This window comes from Genypterus blacodes, unplaced genomic scaffold (assembly GCF_046128005.1).
Source record: "Genypterus blacodes isolate CSIRO-AG114 ecotype Tasmania unplaced genomic scaffold, CSIRO-AGI_Gbla_v1 ptg000024l_1, whole genome shotgun sequence".
Classification (NCBI taxonomy): domain Eukaryota; kingdom Metazoa; phylum Chordata; class Actinopteri; order Ophidiiformes; family Ophidiidae; genus Genypterus; species Genypterus blacodes.
This window is the reverse complement of record NW_027466837.1, coordinates 805423-828507: the sequence shown is the minus strand read 5'-3', so window position 1 is coordinate 828507 and position 23085 is coordinate 805423. Positions and strand designations below refer to the sequence as shown.

General features: G+C 45.8%; 1 protein-coding gene across 1 annotated transcript in view; it reads right to left on the bottom strand.

Moving 5' to 3' along the window:
- tenm1 (teneurin transmembrane protein 1) overlaps positions 1-13252 on the bottom strand; it is a 154235-nt gene extending 140983 nt beyond the window's left edge. Inside the window, exons 1-2 of the mRNA XM_076143376.1 lie at positions 13036-13252; positions 8570-8896 (exon numbers count right to left, since the gene is read on the bottom strand). Coding sequence (XP_075999491.1) covers positions 8570-8896; positions 13036-13252 — 544 coding nt within the window. The remainder of the gene's footprint in view (positions 1-8569; positions 8897-13035) is intronic.
- Positions 13253-23085: the final 9833 nt, after the last annotated feature.

Sequence of the window (23085 nt, the reverse complement as noted above, 5' to 3'; positions counted from 1 at the left end):
ATTCTATCAGACTCGCAATCATTATCAGACAGAACAAACAGTTTGAGCTGACGGCTGATTCACAGTGGCCACTTCATCATTTTAATTCCATCATTAATTCCTTCTTCATTACAATCAAAGCCAGTCTGACAAATTGATGTTGAAGCTGTTTCTTTACTGTGGCGTGTGTTTATCTCTTTCCTTCACACTGGAATCAGAAGCTCTCTCACATGTCTGTCAAAATTAAACCTTTGTCAGATGTAACTTACAAATAAAAATCACCTGAAATCTTATTGTTTGTGTTTGTTCAGTCTGCAAACATGGGAAATCAAACTGCATTCGCCAGTTGTCTGATTTCTGCTCATAAACCTTTCATCTCAGATTATTAAAAATGAGCCAAGCAATTCTAGTGAAGCAAAGACTCTACACTGGAGCAGAAATGACATGTTTTAGTTGAAAAAGTAAGATTTTCACAGCACCGGGTCTTTAAAAATCCTAATAATACCAAACTCTTAATGATGGTTTTCAAATATCCTGGGCATTGTCTTTGCTTGCCAGGAAGCCTTTTGCCTCGCTATCTTCCGCCTCGCTTTTGTCTCCCTCCTCGCTGTATGCCTGCTCATTAAACCGTAAGGTCAGTGTTTCAGATCCTCTCGTCCACCCTTTGTCTCCGCGCCCTCTCTAACCTTCCGCAACACTTACTTGAACACAGCTCGACCAAAGTTGACTGTGAAACTTTGGCGGATCATTATAGGAATAATGGAGCGTGTTTATGAAGGATGTGAATGCTCCTTGATGACATTGTGCAGTCCCCAAAGTCCTGGACCAACCTAGTTTGTAGTAGGAATATAACATTTGTGCTTAAGGTAACATTCATGGTTGTCTTATTTCAAGCCAAGGACACGGGGCAAAAAAAAATAAATCTGTCTGAGACTTGAGGTTGTGCTCAGCATGTTTAATATATTTTAAATGACTTTATTTGAAGGTCTAATGGCAGCGATTTATTTTGGGGCAATGTGCCTTCATTTAGTGTGAAGATATTCTGAAGCGCTGGCAGGCATCTTGTGCTCGGGCGTAACTCTGCATTCGCTCCCATTCAAGACAAAGCAGATTGTGTTCCTTTTTGCTTATCCTTCACTTATTGCAGTCCGGCACATTAGGAGAAATGTAAATGAGTGTGAAAAGCCTCGTGGCCCCCTTTCTCCTGCAATTAAAGTCAATTTTGGAATTAGTGTCCCATGCGGGTGAACAAAAAGACAGAGCAGCAGAATATTCACAGCCATTTGTCCTTCTGCTGGACCGTCCACTCCTGCTTACCTCACAAATGAAGGTGCTGCAACATATTTAGTGTTTTTTCCTTCCTGGACGTTGTATATAAACTCAAATCAACACAAATCAGGAAAAGTGTCTGAAAGAGTGTGTGTCAATAGCCGCCTCATTAAGTAACATAATTAAATGCACAAAAGAGTGAAACCTCCAAACCTCTGTGTGCCCCTCATCTCATAATACTGCTGCACTCTTCATCTTTAGAGCTCATTATTTTTTAGCTTTTTTTTACTAAAAAAAGTGTGCAGGAGCGCTTTTGTTTGTTTTCAATATAAGGAGCCGTGAGAATCAGAAACGTAGAAAATCCGCCAGGGAACTGGATCTTCGCCGCAAAAACAGTCATTCATTTAAGTGGCGGTGGTTATAAAAGTCAAGGATGAAATATCCGCTTGTTTACGTTTTCCCTCCATTTCCTTCACTTTGTATCTGTGAACACAGGCCGCGTCCTCACCGCTACATGACCTTGTTTACTGTGAACTGAACACTTTCTCCTCTGGCTGCAGCAAACACAGCAACTTCAGAATGTTCCATAAAATTCACTAATGATTTCAAAACTCATCGGCTCTGGTTTGAGCAGAAACCCCGGCTCCGGCTCTGCGTACGGTGACGAGCAGCTTCCTGGTGTTCTGGGGAAGTTTACAGCACCGTGTTTACAATTTCACACTCCTCTTCCTCTGCATTTCCTTGTCAAAGTGCTCACGTAAAGAAGCGCGGCCCAGTGATTTGCAACACTGCCCACAGCGGCATAATACAGAGGGAGATATTAAAGCAGACATGTGAGGCAGATTTCCATGTTCTTATTTTCGTTTAAGGTCTATTTTAAAACCTCTGCAGTGCCAAAAAGAGGGTGCGTCTGTCACAGTGATACCTCAGACAGCCTGATGGGGGCGCTGCAATAACCAGTCACACATTCTCTTCATCGTTTTGCCATAATTTGCAGCCAAAGCTGAGTGGCTGCAGCTCATTCTGCTTAAAGAGTCTTTTGTGGCACATTATGAAACATCAGTCAACCTGATTATCAATAACTTCATAACCCGGCCATCAGTCAGCCGTTTCTGTGCTGTCAGCTGGTAGGCTGCTGTGATAAACTGGTTCAGTGATGATTATCTCCTGATCCAGGCGCTGTAATGTCTTTGTGCTCATTTTGATCAGTAATAATCGCAGCTTCAATGCCCCGGTAGCTTTTTCCAATGATTTCAGGCTCGTGTGGACCGGGGGCCTCTGTTCTGATCTCACAGGCTTAAAAGGAGAAAGAAGGTCTTTGATATGTTTTACTGTGGAAATCTGCCTGCTGGTGAAATGCTGCAACGTGAATCTACATTTATCTCCTAATAAAGTCTGATCATTATTAGATGAAGCCTTAGTGAAGGAGTCTTCCTCTGTGTTCATCATCGTTAGAGAGCTCAGGAAGTGACTGTGTTGACATTACATCCACAGAGCACGTGTGAACTGTCTGGTTTAGCCGGAGACACGGCGACCCTGCCCTGTCGGGTCGGCGAGTCCGGACGAGGCGGCGTCGCTCAGGGTGACATCCAAACGAAGCTGTTGTGGAGCAGCGGTGCCGCTTTCATCAGGCTTGATTGCTAACTGGAGGTCTGTAACTGTTGGAGGCAATTTGAAAAGCCATTTTCTTCAAAGCATTATCTGCCAGTGTGCGGCGGAAAATGGAACACTCCAACCTTCCTCGTGTATTAATTTAGCGGCGTGATCAGACAGCTATAAGGGAGTTGTCAAGTTTTAAAAAAAGTAATGGACGTCCTACGGCCAATCAGAATCAAGTGCTTACCCGGGCCTTGGTAATTACAGACAAATTTGCATTTTAGCAGGGAAATTTATCTACCATAATGAACGACAGAGCCTTTCATCGGCTCGCTGTTAGCAGTCGGCCTTAGATCTGTTTTGCTTTAAGGACAATTGATGTATGAAAAGCCGCCGATGTAAAAGTCGAGTCGCCGCCTGCCGCTGCGTGCCAACGTGTCAATCCCAAAAGCCAGTAAAATGATAAGCTGAGAAGATAGATAATAGGCCAGAGTAAATCCAAAGCTGATTAGACTAATGAAAGAGTGGTCAATTAATTAGCATCTCATTATGGGACGGCGTTGTAACCCAGATAATACGGCTAATGTAGTTTTTTATTGTTCCACTCTGCAGTAATTCAGATAACTGACACCAAATCTATCTCCTCTCTCTCTCTCTTTGTCTCTGTCTCTCTCACCCTCGTTTCCCTTTCTAATTTTGTATCAATACTAATTTTTCAAAGCCTGGGAAATTTTCCGGAACTGATGTATGTTTACACCACAGAACCAGGAACCAGGGACACTGCAGCTGATGCTTCAAGTGGATGACTACTGGGTGTCACCTTTTTATTTTATTATTATACAATAAAAAACATATATCATATTATTATTATTATTTATAAAAAACATTTATTTTATTTTATTTCATTTCATTTCATTTCATTTCATTTCATTTCATTTCATTTTATTTTATTTTATATTTTATTTTATTTGTTTTATTTTATTTTATTTTATTTTATTTTATTTTATTTTATTTTTTACATCTGCTATTTCCCTTGGCTTACTTTATCACACTGCAGAACATAAGGCCGTCTCGTACACTAACATGATGTTGACATTGAACCTCTCATAACACAAACGCTGCAAAAAATTACGCAATGAAACACGACTGCGAGCGTCACAAAGTGTGTGTGACGGATGAAGCAGTAAGTGGTGCGACTCACTGGATGCTATTCTGGGACAGAACCCAGCACACACTGGTTCCACCAGGACACGACACACCGACACACGACACACCGACACACACGACAGCGTGCGGCTCCCTCTGGACCAAAAATTGTCACCAGTTAGAGGAAAGTTGTGTGTTTGTCACAGCATGGGGCTCCAGAAGCTTCACTGGATTTCACACAATTCCAATCGTGGATAGTTTCAGTGCAGCAGCGTTCCCTCATTTATTTGCAAACTTTTGGTGTGAAAGTCTCACAAAATTTTTTTATACTCTGCTATGTTGCCATCCAGGTTTTCAAGTAAAATTTGAGTAAAAATAAACTTTGAATTCAAGCAGCGTTTCCGTCAATAAGCAAACAAAACTCACAACATGAAAAACTTAAATCAAACAATTGATACAATACAAAACACAACACACACACAAACACACTGAGGAAACAGTGGAAGACGGAGAGACAACAGCAGAGTGAAGCTGTTTCAGATGCATTCCTTCCTTTAAATAGTCAAAACCCTTCGCTGCTGGTAAATGCATCGATTTCACTGCTGCTTTCCGTGTAATAGCTCAGTTATGTTTGGTTTTACTTTCCTGTGTTTCCACATCAAAGCTGTGTCCAAAAACAGAACAACTCTTTTTGCCGCATTTTGAAAAATTTGTCATTTCCATCACTCACGCTTGATTGATTCGTCAAAATTCAATCACAGTTGCTGATTACCGCTGGACGCCGGTGAACCTGCAGCATTTGCATTCAGGCACCTGTGTGTGTGTGTGTGTGTGTGTGTGTGTCAGCGGTAAACTCCAGCTGAACCGTATTTGGTCCGCACGCTGCCTGTCTCCTCTCCTCTGGTGTTGCATTGTCGTCAATTCAAGGTGTTGATGTTTACTGGAGTTTGTCAGCCGGCCCTGACTGGCGCTGCAGAATGCCTACAGCCTTCCTCCAGGGAGGTGTCACTGTTGGACATGCACCCCCACGCACGCCCACACACACACACGAACTACAGACAGACATCTGTGCAAACACCGGTCACATGCAGACATCTCTCTCTCCCTCTTCCTTAATCTGTCCTTCGTTCTCTCTATTTCCCTCAGTCAAAATCACACAGATCGACACGTATACACACACACACACACACACACGCACACACGCAGACTAAATTGACTTGTCAGCTTCAATCAGAGCGGGAACAAAAGGATTCCTGCCAGTTTGAAGCTGACATCATTAATGGGTTTGGGAGGGGGCGAGGTCTGAAGACAAAGGGAGAGCAAGGTCGGGCTCGACTTAAAATGCACTTTCATTTTGGCAGGGACGTTAGCTTTTTTGATTCCAGCCCCTTTGGGCCAACATCTTTTTTTGCGAATGGCTCTAAGTTTCATTATCGCCGGGAACAGAGGGGCGTTGGAGACTTTGTTGTGCTGATGGAGAGAAATGTGACATCCATAATGCATTTTCTATTAGAGGATGCCACGCATGGACACACCTGGCCACGTGTCAGAGGGAGATGGACAGGAAGGGGATGAGAATAAATGGGGTGTTGGTGGCGAGAAGGGAGGGAAGGGAAGAAAAAAAAAAGTTGGCGAGTAAAGGATACAGGCGCCAGAGGAGGCACGGAGACGGGTGAAGAGGTAAAGTATGAGTAACAAGGAGAGGAAGAACATGTTCCGCAGGGGGAAAGTGGAACGGTGAGGAAAGAGGCTGACAAATCATTTAAAAATACACTATTACAAGTAAAAGTCATGAATGGAGCCTGTCTGTTACTAATGCATTAACACGAGCTGGAACCTGGTGATCATACAAAATTGGAGGTAGAAGGTTTTCATCTATCAGTGTGAGCAGCTTGGTACGGTTAGGAAAGGTGGAAAGGAAAGGATGAAAAGTCTCCAGGGGGGGAAAGCCGAGACACTTTTCACCTTAAAATGGAGCGACTCCCCCGGTCGGCTCCGCTTCTTTAAAAAGCCAAAAACGCAAACGCTCATTACGCCGACATTAAGGCTATAAAACGTTGTCGTCCAAGTCCGTAATAAAAGCGATTGAAGTTGGCCAAAATCACAGTATGCCGCCTGGGAACAGACCCAGATTAGGCCGTGACTAATCCATTTACTCATGCGTGTAGTTGAAGTGAGCCACCTCCGTGTGAACTTCCTCATACTGGGATTACGCAACGTGCCATCAATCCTATCAAGTCTGCTCGTGTTTACATTTTACTCACAGTACAGACAGACAACAGAGCTTCATTTAGACATGGAGAGTGTGAGAGAGAGAGAGAGAACACCGCCTACATGTGAGGGTTTTTACTAGATAATAGTAATATTTGATTTACAACCCCAGATCAATATGTTTCATCTGGGGCCGTTCACTCTGGATAAAGGGAATAAAAGGAATCTGTACTTTGCTGGCATTTGTAGATCAAATCTCAGGGATCTTTGCTGGATATGAATAGAGTAAAGCAACAAGTGGGTAAAGTAAATTATATTAAATAGGAGTATTTTGTCAGTAAAGTGAGTAGAACGCTCGACTACAGGAAGTTGTAAGCCATGCAGAATAAAGGAAGACTCACCGCGACCCCAATTACTGAGACGTCAATTCGCACGGGACAAATATTATGGGATGACCTCGGCGTTTCCAGAAATATAGCATGTATAAATTACAGACGCGGCAGATTGGCACGGGATTAAGATAAGAGAGGAGGAGGTAAGTATTCAGATTCACACCGGGTCCCCCAGGGAGGAAGACGACTGAAGGAAACCTCAAACGCAGCAGGATACAAGCAGAGAGTAGATACAGGTATAGCTGTATATAGTAAAAAGTGTGTGTGTGCGTGTGTGTGTGTGTGTGCGTGTGTGTGTGCGTGCGTGTGTGCGTGGGGCGGTTTTAAGGTTGGGTGACTCATCCAATATCCAGCCCCTTCATCTGACACATCATATTGAAAGCAGCAGTGCCACATAATGCGCCTCTCCCGGCACGTTCTGGCTGTGAAGCCGAGCGCTTTGAACGTTCCCGTCCTCTCCCCCCGCTCACTTCTGAGACTTCATCCATCCTCATTTGCTTCCCTGTTTCCTCTCCTCTCCGTGCCCATCTGCCGGCTCTCTGCAGCTTTCGCTCTGACCCCCCGGATAAAGATGGAGTTCCTCATCTCACATGGTAATAACTTTGGTCCATATGCACACAGCCACTGCAAATTGATTGCTGTGTAATACCGAAACCTCTCTCTCTCTCTTCCTCTCTCTCTCTCTCTCTCTCGCTCTCTCTATTTTTTTACACTCTCTTTCCTCGGTAGGGTGATTCTGCCCGGGAGCCGACTCCGTGTCCAATCCCCCCCCTCATCAAACGGCACCCTGGGCGCATCTCCACATAAACAAGCGCTTCTCGATCCCTTTCCGAGCGCGATCCTTTCCATTCCCTCCTCTTCCCCTCCTCTTCCCTCCGCCACCATCTTTGTCTAATCCTCAATCACTACCTGCTTTCTCCTTCACCTATTTCACCCTCCACCACTCATTCCTTCACCCTCATTCTAATTATGCCATTACATTACCATTTCTATTCTCCCATTACCGTCTTTGCTCACTTAGTCCCTCCTTTGTAATTTGGCTTTTTTCCCTTCTCTGGCTGTCACCCTTCCTTTCCTCTGCCACTGAATATGTTCCACCTTTTTGAGGCACATAAACAGACAGTGCCCTTGGGGATGGGCTGGAGAGCTCCGTCTTTGTTTATGTGCTCCTCTAACTAACTCTCCATCTGCAGGGAGCCCAGCCAAGCCCAGCAGTGCGCGACAGATAGCTGGCACCATCCCAGACTCTTCTCTAGTTGGCCTCTGTATCTTCTTCATCACCCCCCCTCCTCCTCTGCCTCCTCCTCGTCCTCCTGGCTTCTGGTCCCTTCCGGGCTCTCTCCCACAGAGACAGTTGTCATTTGCCCTCTGGCACCCAGCAGACAGCCAGGTAGAAGCTGGACCCCCTGTGATTGCCGTCCCCCAGGCCTTGAACCGAACCCCCGCCTCAGCCTCTGATGGATTTCCAGGCCTGTGGATGTTCATCACTGCGCTACAACTCTAATTAAAGCTTGTCTCAGATACCAGATAACCAACTGCATGTTTTCGGTATTAAATCACTTCAAAGAGCCTTCAAAGAGGCGGGAACTTGAGCAACAGCATCACTCCAAACCGGACCGATGTTCCATCATGTAACTGCCCTCGGCTGTTATTTGGAGCCGGAAAGGTGAAGTCATGTTATTTGTTGTTTGTTCCGTGTGTTCCTGGCATAGAAACTTCTTTGCTTTATATTTGTGATAGTGTGAGGATGTAATGTGAAATGGATTCAGATGGGAGAAACACAGCGATACCCTGACTTCAGCACATCCTGGTGTGCTACACGCCTTAACAACCTGCATGCACGCACAAAATGCAGCGTCAATACTGCACTAAACCATCTGCTAAGCCAGTGATACTCCCAAACTCGATATCCTCGCCGCATGTGACAGAGTCATGGATAATTCCCAAATACACAGTAAGAGAGGAGTTTTGCTCACCATTGTCGGGCTCAGACTTCCTGTCGTGCTCGGTGTCGGTGAGGGACAGGGCCGAGTTGGCGCGGCTCGTCAGGCAGGAGCTCTGCTCGGACTTGAGGCCGCGCATCCACATGTGCTGCAGGCCGTGGGCGGGGGACGGGTCCACCTCGGGCTCCGTGTCCACGTCCGAGCCCACGCCCAGAGAGTAGCCGCGGCCCCGGACGTGAGCCGGCGGCCCGGAGCACAGAGCTTCCTCCTCTTCCTCCTGACGCTGCTGCTGCTGCTGCTGCTGTTGGTGGAGGAGGTAGTCGGGGCTCCTCATCTGTCCAGGCTTACAGAATTCTAAATCTGGATGAGAGGGAGACAGATTGGTGTAAACAGGGGGCACGATGTCAAATCCAGGCTTTGTACTGACCAATTATTTATATAGAGTGGATGTGCAGCACACTCAAACTCTTTCTTTACACATCCATTATACGTCTTAGCTGTGGAGTATCGTCTTATTATAGAGTTCAGATCATTATATTCCAGGCTTTTGGCCTTGTTTATTAATATGGCTTAGTTATTGATCTCTTATTACCTCCTCTTTGATTCTTGTACCAGCATGTGAAGGTCCTTATTAGTGGGCTTTTGTGGCTGATGTGACTTAGCTGCTCCCCATTCCCATAGGGATTAGTAAAGTACTCTCTCCTTCTCTATCTTATAGACTTCGTATACCAAATTAGTTCTTTGCAACAAAACGTATCTTCATTGATGAATTCTGTCCAAGAAAATTGCCAAAGGGCGGTTTGTATTTCGTCCACAGAGATGTTGAGACAGGAACTATTTATTTTGCAGGACTGAAAGAACAATAGCACGTTTAATTCAGTCGATGAAATGTAATATTGAAAGAAAGTGGATTTTGTCACTCAGCTCCACGACTAAATGGCTCTAATTTTTTATTTTCAAAGAGATCAAACTGGGGGGAGACAGACAGAGAGCTGCAGAGACGGTCGGGAGACAGGGAAATATGCTTGACTACGCAAGACCCATTTCTCTCTATCTCTCTGTCTCTCTCACCCTCTCTCTCTCTCCCTCTCTCTCTCTCACATCTGTACCCCCCTGCCTGAATGTGCGGCTCTGAGTCTATAGACATAAAACATCTAAACCTGGCTTGTGTTCCTATTTGCTTTGGCAACTTACATGGAAGGTTGTTTTTTTCGTTGGCTGTTTTTTTTTTTACTGCCTGGCATTTACAATACAAACACCAAAGCTCTCCCACACAGGCGTCGATACACAGGCAAGCATTTATTAAAACTTTTTACCGCAAAAAGTCCAAATCAAAATGCCACCCTGGATATTTTTCTTAACCATTTGCAGCAAAGACATATCCTGTTCAGACTGCCTGATGTGTGTTATTGAGCCCGAGATGTATTGAACTGCTGCTCAAACAGAGCACTGATCTCATCTATATTCTCCTTGGTGGGGTGAAGAGATCAGATAAAGATCAAACCTTATTAATATTGACTCAGACTGAGGGGAAAAAATGAGCCTTCTATGCTTTCAGGTATTAGAATGCCTCCCAATCCCAAGCATCAACCTGTTATCTGAGAACACCAGATCTACTGTGTAGGTCCTCTGGTTACACTCCCAATTCAATTCGATTCAATTGAACTCCACTTTTTTCATACTGGCGGTTCTTCTTTGCCATCTTTGTTAAGTGTTTAGAATGTGTGAGGGGAAGTGAGGGAAATGATGCGATTAGAAAATAGAAATTTAAGGCACATCCAGCGTGCAGCAGATACTAATAAAGGCTCAGCAGAAGACTGAAGGCTGAGGAAAGAGTTGCTTTGTTTCTCACTTAGTGGTTAATATGTGTGTTAGCTCGGGTCCTCTGAACGTGAACCGCAGTGTTTCAATAACAGCCACAGTCCCGTTGACCACTCCATTGACCAGCGTGGTGTCCTGCTGCGGCGGTTTGATGGGGTCGCGACCAACTGTGGCTCACACGCTGCTCGGCTGGAATTAAACCGGCGCAGAATGGCTGGCTGGCTGCTGCTGTTTAGCACAAATTGGCTGCAAGAGGGCAATTCGGGAGCAAACAGGCAATTTCCTTGCGGCAAACAAATATAGAGTGACAGCCAAGTGAAAAGTCATCAAGCTGTATTGTGTTCAATGGAATGTATGTTACAACAAGGGCTTTGTACACGCTGAGGATTTGCATTTCTATTCATTGCGACGAAAATATCATGGGTAATTACTGTTGAATGGGACTAAACCCATTTTCTAAACCCTCCATTTTCATTACAGACCTCTTCTATATTTCTTATCCCTTTATGGTGTACACTACCTGCTTACAAGCCCACTGATAAAGCAGACATCTGTAACTTCAGCAAAAACAAACAGATGGGAGAAAGGGAATGAAAAGGGGGGAAAAGGGAGGAGAGGATAAGGGGCCGAGTTAGAAAATGAGGGGGAATATGAGGAGCAGGGAGGTGGGCAAGTGGCCGATCCTTGTTGGGAACACCGTAATCCATTAAAAAAGTCACTGGAGGCGATGTCCCCCCTTAACAGTTGGTTACTTAGGTCGGGTATACTATATATAGCTCCGGTGCCCAGAGATGAACAGATGTGCTTTGCAGAACAGGCTGCCATTGACATTTCAAAGGCTGCTTTGGGGGAGAGCTCGCAACTTACCATATGACACTGATGGCAGGGGACGCTATTTGTTATGGAGAGAGAAAGGCTGGGTAACTGTTGAGAAAAGCCAAGCGCTCTTTGACATGGCGACGTACGGGAAGACATCAAAGCAACCTGATGATGACTAACGGGCAAGGATAGGTGGCTTTGTGCCGAATAACACCACTAAATCCATAACATATGGCATTCAAGGCATGAAATCCCCCGGAGCAGCCAGCCTGTCAGGTGCTGTAACTGTTATGAATAGGTAATGCTGCTGGTTAGCATGGTGGTGGGCAGGTCTGGCTGAGTAGCGGGAGGTTGGGGTGCGGGAGAGGCAGCGAAGAGGATCTATTGATCACTGTGAACCCCGCGCAGCGTCGTGCACCTGATGAGGCGCGGCTTCTCTCTTAACACCACACATGACCTGCATAAAGGCCATCCATCACAGCACGCACTGGCCCATTTCTCCTCCTGTCACCAGCAGGGAGGAGGGCTTTTTCTCCCCCCTGTGTGTGTGTGTGTGTGTGTCAACCTGTGTGTGTGTGTGCCTATGTCTGCCCCGTGTCTGTGTGTGTGTGTGTGTGAGAATGTGTGTGTAATGATGGGTGGTGTTCCACCCCAGGTGAGGCCAGAGAGGTTTGGGGTTGACCTAGTTTAGCTGTGGGAGAGAAATATCACCTCCGTGGAGAAGAGGTAATTGGCTGCCTCCGACTGTCCTTCTGGCTCATACTGGACTGTAATAGGTAATTCACACAGGCCCTTTTAAGGACCTGCGTGTGTGTGTGTGAGTGTGTGTGTGTATATGCTTATATTGTGTGCTGAGGCAGAATGTATCTAAGTACATTTACTCGGGGCTGTAAAATTTAGAGGTTTATGGACTTAAGTATTTTGTGGAAGTCTGTGCTTCATTTCAGAGGGACGTCTGGCTGTTTGTCCCACACTAAATGAATGCAATGACGGTCCTTACAACTTATTTTTAAGACTTCACTATAGATTAAATATATAAATCTTTGCGTAAATGCTTTGGCTCCGTCTCTGCTGTGTTTGTGCTCCATGGCACAATGCGTTTGAAACAAACATCTCAGGAGTTTTATAAGGAGGATTAATTACAGAGAGCACTGTGCATATTTGAGGAGTTTCTGCTGCTTTTAGGGTTTTTAGGTAATCATACTGGCAGATGTTTAAAATCCACAAATTTGCATTATTTTATCCTAAACTCCATTTGGAAATACAGCGTTGGGTTAAAACCTTATATCTCTAATTCTCAGGTGCCACATTCATGTTAATAAATCAGGTTTTACTACTAACAGTATTTTGTCATTGTGTAATTAGTGCTTTTACTTTGAAGGGACACATTCAGTTTATTTTAGTTTTACAGTCTAGATTAGTCCTTTATATCTATAACACATTAATTGTAAAAAGGTCAATAATATACAGTGTGTGGTTAAGTACTTTGAACAGCCTCAGTTTTCCCTCAGTGTGCATAATAAGGCTGCAACCACTTTAAATCCTGTTAAAAAACTTTTTGGGTTTATTTTGCTTTATTCTGACAAATCCTTCCTATATCTTTACATTTTTATATTTTTGAATTTTAACATATATTTCTCAAAATATATATAAGTATATATGTGTGCATATATGTTTTACACAGTTTGTACAGCACTTCAAAATTGACCCTTAAACGGAAATAACAACATGTAAAAGTGTGTGTGTGTCATGTTTTCCTGAAATAAAGGCTGTAGAGGATTTGTGTCCTTGTGTGTGTCTTTGTATTCCAGTGTCCATACCTCCGTCCTCTCTACCTGGGAGGTGAAGGTGCTGCGTACCTGGCTGAGGCTGGGTGTAGCTGCTCTGTCTCTCTCGGTGCGAGCCCAGAGTCAGGCGTAGCTCGTGCGTGTAGTCAGGTAGGGTTTCGCGGGAGGTGTAGGAGCGGTGGTGGGCGCGGCCGTCCTCGCTCTCGTCAGACGAGCTGGTGTAGGACATCTCCATCTCATGGCGACCCTTAGACAACGGCTGGTAGGGTTTACTGTCCATCTCCTCCATGGCTCGTGGGGCTCCGCTTAGTCACTTAGCACAGCCACAGCGCACAGCACAGAGTCTGAGGACATGGGACGGCGGGGACGGAGTGGGAGAAAAGGACAGCGGTGAGGAAGAAAGATGGGCCAGCGGAGGGAAATGAAAAGGGAAAAGGGGGGATTGGAACGACAGGGCAGAGGAGAAAAAATGGCGTGAGGAGTCTGTTATTGAACACAGCGGAACAATATTGCAACATCTGCTCATTCCAATTACAGCGGACATTCATAAACACCATTTGGCTTCTTTCATATTTCACAGCAAAGGTTAGTTTCAAATCAATACCCTCAGACGGGGCTGCGACGGTGGCCATTATGTCCTGATGTGTTCGAGGAGAAATTGGCAAAAATCAAGCGCAGCGCTGAGCCGTGTTGTGTCAGCTGCGGTTTCCATTTTCTCCAGCGGAGCTTTATCTCTGTGTTACAGACAGTCACGGACAAGAGGCGGATAAATCAACACCTTTTCCGTCTTTCTTATTAGACGTGGGGATTCGCAGCTTTCTAAAGAAATGATTAAACACTATTAGACCCCACTCTTTATCCTGTCATTGCCCTCCTCAATTGAGTGATGATGAATCAGCCCTCGCAGCTCCGGCGCTCTTGTTCCTCTCTCAACCACATCAAAATCTCCCTCTGATAACGTCCCGGCAAATATGCTTATGCTGCTAGCGGCTAATGATTGATTGGGACAATGATTAGCGCACAGAAGGAGTGATTAGAAAATACTTCATTCATATTAGTTCTCTCTGGCCGTGCCCTGCCTGAGGCCTTTCCAGCCTATTTCCTGCAGATATAAAGCTTCTAAATGGAGCTTGAGAGGGTCATTGCTCATAGAGACAAAGTGCTATGGTATTGACCTCTTCAGGGAGTCCTGTAGTCCATATATCAAAGCCATTAGAGCGTGCCTGCTCAATACCTCAGAGATCTGCCGCACAGGGTGATCACCAGGACTCTGATACAAGTTTACAGTTGACCTTTCTACTACTGCAGTAATGCTTTTATTCTACCTGAAAGACTCCTTCCCCAGGCCCCTCACTCACCCCCCCAAAGCCCCCCTCTCTCTCACACACACACACACATGCACACGATTGCTTGCACAAGCGCCCGGCTCAGACCCCCTGCTGAGGCGTGACAGAGAACACGAGAGTAAAATGGGCCAAGTCTCTTGCACATTCATCCCACACACACTCACACTCACACACACATACACAGACGCACACACACCCCCCGCAGACATTATCATAGCACAGATGATCTGTAAAACCTCTACACTTGTCTCTCCATCCGTTCGTCTTCTCTTTTGTCTCTCACGGAGGCAGAGGACACAAGAATGCCTCTGATTTCTGCTTATAATAATCTGATTATGAGCACTATGGAATACAGGCAGCCAATGTTCCTCCAATAACTGGCACACACACATACAAACACACACACGCACACACACTTGCGGTTCCCTGCAATCACCATGCCTTTCATTTTGAATGGCAGCTGTTATTGCATGGAATCAAAGCCGGCTATTATCTCAGCTGCCCTGTCAGAGCGGGATTGACTGGTGTCACCTTCTCTCTGGTACGGCGAGGAGCGAGTATACATTACCTGCGAGCTCTGAGCTTGCTGCAGGCACTGACTGCTGTCTGTCTCTACAGAGGCTCTCAGTCCCGCTTCATGTCTGTCACACGCTTATACGCAATGAATGAAAGGCAGCAATCCCATACGCACCCGACGCACCATCTTCTTCTCTCATCTCACTCACACGTTCACTGACAGTGGGAATGCTGAACAGGAATGCAGCCTCCCTCCCTCCCTCCCTCCATCCCAGTCAACAAACGCTCTCCTCCTTCCTCCCTTTCTGTTCAGCCTTGCTCCTCCGCCCGTCAGACTCCAGCATACTTCACAGGAAGCAGAACTATTAGGGCAAGCAGACTTCCCGTGAGGCACAAAGTGTTACTCTAGCAACTTCACAAAATCTCATAATATTCAGGGAAATTTATATTTGAATTCCGCCTCCGACATCGTTTTTTCTAAGTAGCAGCGTTGCGGAGCTTTCTGCAGTTCAGTCACCGGGTCAGTTGTTGTTCTGGCCTTTGGAATCGACGCTTACAGATCCTGGAACACAATCAACAGAACGCGTGGAAAAGCCTCTTAAAAAGTTCCTCCACATGAAGTTATGAGTTGAGTTAGATAGAATCTGTTGCCTGAGGAAGCGTTGTGCTCTGACATTTCACCCTCAAACATCTTTTTTCACAGATTGCTATCCTAGGGGAACTTCCTCATCACATCTGTCGCCCCATAATGAGATTTTTGCAGCATAACTCAGTTCTAGCCGGAAATCCAGAAGCTGCGTTTAGGTTTTATTGCTCTGAGTGAACATCAACAATCTTCACAATGTTCTAACCTTTGTCAGTTAATCGTTGGGAGTATCAAGTATTAAGACGCTACGTTTCAGGCTCGTCCGGGGTTCTTTGTGCTAAAGGCTATAGAGAGACATTTGTCTGCCGTTGTTTGTACTTGCGATACCTCCCTCTGGCCCGCGATTGGTCCAAATATCACATGATTGTGATGAATGTCACCAGTGCGGGGGTTTACTCCCTCATTTAGAATCCTGATCTGTCAATCAAACTAAAAGGAATTCTCTATCTTTCCTCCCACTGTGATTCAGCAGACCACTGAACTGTCTCTAGTCCCTACTGTCTCTCCTCTCTCCTCTCTCCTCTCCTCTCTCTCTGACCCCCCACTGACATGGTGAACCGTAAAAAGGACCTTGAGTTCTTCAGGTCGGCGTTGCTCACAGTGTTCTAGAACGCGTTCGCCGCCTCGTCCTCTCTGCGTTCTGTGTTATGTCTTTAAAGGAATACCGGGAGCCTTTTACCTCACAAGCTTTCAGCCCTCCTTCTCATCCTCGGAGGCCCCTGCGTTTAGAGGAGTAAGCCTGCTAGCGGGGGTTATTCCTGCTAATTCTAGCCCGCAGTGGGGTGCCCATTAGGGGGGTTTGATTCTTGGTTTTGAAGTCAAAACCTGGAGGTTGTTTCCCGGAGCCTGGCTCACTTCAAACAAGGCGTGTGGGCGTTTCTGTAGGACATGTCAGCTTGAGCCACCTGAGCACGCCGGCGTAGATTTGCGATTGAGGATTAGCCAGCGCGGGGTTGGGCGAGCATCAGAGCCTTTCTGCCAGCGACTACGCACAGAAGACATACAGGGAGCGGCCCGGGAGACGCGGCGGACGGCGGATTAATGAGCACCGCGCTGGATTAAATTCAAATTCTGTTATCTTCCAAACCTCAGCGACAACTATTTTTAATCTATCATCATTTCTATGCGAGTGTGGCGCTGGGGACGGCATGGGGCACCCAGGGATCCCGTGGTGAAGATAACTAAGTACTTAATTGATTGCGTCTCCATACTCTTGGTGATTACCAAGCCGCCCTAATCACGCTCATACACACCAAAGTATGTAAAATTCATGAACTTCAATGATTAATGCATTACAACCTATTAGCTGCTGTACATGTGTGTGTACATGTGTGTGTATATGTGTGTCAGTACTCAGCAGAATGTTCATTTATTGATAGGATGATGAAAAACAGCAAAATTAAAAACACTGCTCACATACAGAGGGAAAGTTTACATCCGTCTTTAATGTGTGTGTGTGTGTGTGTGTGTGTGTTTGCAGTACAAAAATCTCCAACATGAATTAACCACACAAAGTTGTGCGCTGCGTTGACACCGCCTATGTGTTATTGTGCGATTTAATTTGAAATCTAATTCTAATCTATAATTCATCGGTGTGTAATGAACTCTTCGCCGCTCGGTTTAGAATTAATACAGAGTGACAACGCAGAGCGAACCACATGCATCACATTACACTGCTATTCCCTTAACATCCAGCGCCGCCACACTGGCTCCCCCTCACTGTGTCACCTGCTCCACACACACACACGCACACACACACACACACACACACACACACACACACACATTGTACCATGAGGGAGTGATAATCCGTGGCTATACAGTAGCTATAATATCTAATGGCCGCCTTCACCCACTTGATCCCTCCCATCTATCCTACACTCAAACAGTGCAGCCGTAGAAGCAGCAGGCTGTTTCTGTAAATCTGCTTAGAGAAGTGATAGAGGCTCACACACACACGCACACACACTTGTGCTTTTCAAACAGGATTTACGCTCTGAGGCATCTCCTGGAGAGGGGGCGGGGGGGGGGGGGGGTTGTTCGCGAAGACGTGTGAGAGGAGCGGAAGCAGCAGAGACAAGTCACGTGTCAGGGCGAAGGCGAGGGCATTTCAAAACCGATTTACGTGTCCAGATCTCCAATGAACACGCCTGGAACCATGACCGCCGGGAAGAGGGGAGGAAGAGGGAGAGGGAGAGGGACAGAGAGGGAGTGGGAGAGGGAGAGAGGGAGAGGGAGAGAGAGGAAGAGTGAGAGTGAGAGAGACAGAGAGAGGGAGAGAGAGAGGGAGAGAGACAGAGAGAGAGGAGGAGAGAGTGAAAAGGAGTGAAAGCAACAGAGAGAGGGAGGAAGAGAGAGTGAGAAGGAGTGACAGCAACAGAGAGAGGGAGGGAGGGAGGGAGAGCGAGAGAGAGAGAGAGACAGAAGGAGAGAGAGAGAGAGGAAGAGAGAGTGAGAAGGAGTGAAAGCAACAGACAGAGAGAGAGAGAGAGATGAAGAGTGAGAGTGAGAGAGACAGAGAGAGGGAGAGAGAGAGGGAGAGAGACCGAGAGAGAGAGGAGGAGAGAGTGAAAAGGAGTGAAAGCAACAGAGAGAGGGAGGAAGAGAGAGTGAGAAGGAGTGAAAGCAACAGAGAGAGGGAGAGAGAGGGAGAGAGAGGGAGAGAGAGAGAGAGGTCCAGAGAGAGGCAGACAAATTGAGTTTGGTGTTGGTAAATAAACCCGTGCGCTGGTGAGAGCAGAGCCGAGCGCCGTCCAACAGTATTAGCTGCTCAGATTATTGATACAGTATAGCTCCAAGATTAGGAATACATTTCCTCCATGCAGAGAAGGTCTTATTCTTATAACAGCCGGGAGACCCAGGCTGAGTGCCCGGCTACTTTCTTTGTTGGCTCTGGCCTTTGCACAATTCCACAAAACTTGTTTGCACAGAGACAACCTAATCCCGCTCGCTAAACAAGCCGCGAGGCGCCAGGAATGACGATGAGCGAGGAAGAGCACGAGCCCCCGCAACGCGAATATTAATGTTGGGGGGAAAAAAAACGTTAACCGTGTCTCTAAACGTGCCGGCGATGTCGATCTCAGCGCTGTTTGCTTGTTTCACTTTGGTCTGCTGTTAGGATCGCTTGGTAGGGAGGCGCAGGAACCCGGGCGCAGTTTGTAGCAGCAAATACAGATCCAGGCTGCCGGTCCTATGGGAGTAAACAGCGAGCTGTCAGGGAGATGCAAGGATGCCCGTGTGTGTGTGTGAGCATGTGTGTGTGTGTGTGTGTGAAGGATAGAGAGGGAGGGATAAGGCTTAAAAAGCTATCTGTTCCATTCGTTAGCTCCTCAGGCGTATGACAGGGACACCTTACATGAGAGGGCCTGAAGCACCCACAGGACCCCGATACACCTTACAACCACCACAAGACACCACGGAACAGAGCAGCACCGCAACCCCGGGGGGGCCCTCGGCACCCGGGCGAGAGAGGAGGAAGGGGACGAGCGCGGAGAGAGGAGTGAGTGATGGATAAATAATGAGAGATGAGGAGATTTCACAGCAGAAATAAAGGAAATTGAGGGACGGCGAGATTGCCAAGCGAGTCGTGGCGTGATGGAGGCTTTTAATTAGCGGATGAGGCCGAGCTGTCTGTGGGCGGCAGCACTCTCCTCACGTAGTCACGCTTTCATAGCTGACCGAGCCTGAAATCTCTGGCTGCTAATGCGGCGTTTACCCGCAGAACACGTAGACAGACACACACATATGCACACGCACCCACAGCCTGACATGCAAGCCACGCAAGGCCAACACACACACACACACACACAGAACGCACAACACAGCATAGACTTCACAGATACGATCGGAGATACAAAGACAAACGCACACCGACTGTCATGCCACAGACGGACACGCACACACGCACACGTAGCACCCTTGTGCCCACACACACTTATATTCACAGTAACTGACAAACAACACACTTGACCACCCACACGCTGTACAGAGAGAGAGAGAGAGAGCGAAAGAGAAAAAGTCCAATAAGATCTGTTGTGTAAACCTCTGCTCTTTGTCTCTGCGGACCGCCGCCGCGTCTTTACATTCAACCTCCAGTCAGCCGCCCGGCCTCCATTGTTCCCCCAAACACTGGCACCCAAGGTTAATGCATGTATGTGCCGTGTGAATCGTATAGCCGCCACAAAGCCCCTGTGACTGCGCCGGTGCCCACTCAGGTCTGAATGAGACCGTGAGCAACAAGGGCAGCAAAGAATTAAGCGTGTGTGTGTGTGTGAGTGTGTGAGTGTGTGTGGACCAATCTGACTATTTATAGTGGACACGGGTGAAATCCCACGTCGACTGTGCGCAGTGTGGAGAAATCTATAAACTTAAAATATTCATGCGCTCTGTATTTGGCCTAAAGTGAGCGAGCAGCAAAGCTTTAACTTTTCAAATGTCGTTTCTTTTCCACCTCGACCGCATTTACATTTATGTTGTTTTACATAAATCACTGGTAAATGAAGTCAATTTTTTAAATATATTCACAGTTATTCTCTTCCTTTGCAGTAAACGGAGCTTTTCGTTCTTTTATCCGCACAAATTACGATTTGTTTTCTGCTCCTTTTCTCAGATCGTCATTTAAAGTGGATTTATTCTTCTTCTGTGCTTCTTGTTTCTGTAAAGTGAATGCAGCTCGGAGGTTCTTCTTCTACATTGTTATCTGATGTACGCAGGAGGACTTAGTACTCACCCTGCAGATTCAGGCTGATTGTACAACCTTGTTAAATATGGAACACAACGCCTTTGACATTTTTTTTATGTTTTAATTACGTTGTGCTTTTTGTTGTTTTCACTCATTTTTATAGATGAATATAGTAGTGAGGGTTGTCAAAGTTGTTCGATTTGAAGGTCAGACCGGAGGGAATGTGTCCCACAGGTCTTAAACTCCCTTGTTTTTCATCAATCCTTCACTTCTGTTGCATGTTTACATCATCACCCCACAGACAGACACACACACACACACACACTTGCGAGCGAGCGTTTGGCCGGCAGCGTAGTTTCACAGTCTGTGGGCGTTAGCAGCACAGGCGTTGATGCAGCCGGCCAATCGGGGAAAAAATAACAGAGTATTGAAGAGACAAGAGGCTAGAATGCCCCGTTTTCACTCAGTGTGCACATCGGCGTCGCAGCAAGTGGGATGAAATCATTCAAGAGGAGCTTTTAACCCTTTAATTGATATCAGAAAAATAAAATAAAATAAAATAAAATAAAATAAAATAAAATAAAATAAATAAAATAAAATAAAAATAAAATAAAATAAAATAAAATAAAATAAAATAAAATAAAAATGTGTGGTTAACATTTTGATTAGATTTATTTTACTTGTATGTGACTCCTCTCAGATCAAATTTTCATAATTTCATTCAAAGAACTACCATATTCCATTATTTAGTTCAGCACAATGAGAACAATTCTCTTTCACATCTTTTCACTGAGGCGACCTTGTGTTTGTACTTGAACTTGCTTTTTGAAAAAAAAAAAAATCTGATGATGTTTTCCATTGTAGCTCCTCTCCATCACTGTCAAAGCCCCACAACAAAAAAATAACAAATAAAAACACAAAGGACAACAAGAGGCACAAAACCTCATTCACCGACACTCACACATCAACACGTGCACGTGACCACACACACACACACACACACACACAAAGCAAAAGACAACACCCAAAACCACTTAATCAATATTCCTGACAAGGCAAAGTCTACTCAACACATTTGATATTCCTCCTCCCTCTCAGATAAATACGTGTCACTGTCCTGCTCGCCGGACTAAAAGGCTGTTCACACTAACTCGCTTTGCAAATAAAGCTTTACATCAAGACTGACAGCCTCCTAAGCTCTCTGCATCAGCCACTGCTCGCTAAAAAGCCTCTTTCAATAATGCATTTGACCGCTAAAACCTCACACGCCCCAAAGCAAAAGCGGAGCGGCGGCGTTACAGACGGCGGGATTAATTGATAAATCGATGCCATTGATTTCAGAAATTGGATTTGGTGATTAGCGTGTTTGGGAAGTCGCTCCAACACTTCCCCTTTTATGAAGCCGGAGATTACGGAGGGACCGGCCTGTAAAGAGTATTAGCACTTTAGAAGAGTAGCTGAAAAGATCTTTGACGAGATTCAGCCACTTGAGCCTCGTCGCTGATTGATTTCCGAACGGTAAATGGGCTAATCTTCCTCCCGCGCTCCTCATCTGCAAACCCGAGAGTGAGCGCCAGGAGAGATTTGACGTTCCCTACTCCAAAAAATTCACGATGTGTCCCGTCGGGTTCGCCTCACATCTGTTTCCCGGGCCGGCCGTGATTCTTCTGGAGGCCGCGCTCTCTATTCAGCCGCCCTTATATAGTCATTAGAAAGAGAAGAGCGGGGAAGCACAAAGGCCACCAGGCTGAGGAGGAAACAAACCGCCGCTCCTGATGCTCCTCCTTTTGTGAGCTGATGAGATGTGTAGGAGCTGAATGTGCTCCATACGCCCGTGCAGCATATAGATACAGACATGCAGCTCAAGGTTGCAGCGAGGCTGCCTGGTTATAGCGGCGCTCTCACAGATACGTATGGGGCCAGAGGTGGGAGGTAATTAAGTACGTTCACTGAATGCTGCACACCACTTTGTACTTCCAGTCCACTTCTGCTCACAGAGGGAAACACTTGTCTTCTTCTTTCTTCTTCTTCTTCTTCTTCTTATCTCTATCTGATGGCCGTGGTTACATGACAGGAACCAAGTACTGTGCTGTGATAATAAAGACTTTGATTTCAGTATCATGTAAGCTCACTTAATGTTGTTTTAGTGTACGACATCATGCATTTTTGTGTAGTTTAGGATAAAAACACATAAAATAAGCATAAAGATGATAGTTTAAATGACTTGAAAGCATGAAAATACACACTCTCGTTATATTTTGACAATTTTTGCCAATACTAAATCATCTTCCATAAATTCTAAACCCTATACGTCCACTTTCTTGAACAATTTGGGGGCAAAGAAACATTGTATCTCCAGTATACTCAACACTGTGTCTCTTTATAATGGCCGCGATTAAAGACAACAAAGCGTTTAAGCCGCACGCACACAGACACACACACGCGCACGGCATCAACAGGAGTCGCTGCCACTCTGCGGGTTTACACGACGTGCTGAGAGATGTGCAGGTTGAGGCGACATACTGTGAGTAAGACGTCTAAGTGCCTGAACACATGGTTTAAATCTCATCATCTGGGTCTGTTACTGTAAGCAAACTGGGATGAAGGTGCAGCCGTGACTCAGCGCTCAGGTCGGGATGGAAGGTAAACGTAAACGTACCGACTGATCCCTCTTCGTCTTTACTTTACATACTAGAACACCTTTACTTGTATAACTTGCGGTGTAACTTGTTCCTAAGTAAATTCAGGACTTGTAATGAAGTTTTGTTCCACAGTGGAATCACACATTTAGTTTAAATAGATAATATTATATAAATGTACCAACGTATGGCATCTTTACTTATCATTTATGCTCTATTTTGATTTCTTTCCAATGCCTTAATGTGCCCAAAACATTTAAAAAAAATACTTCACTCCTACTCTCTCGTGCTGCA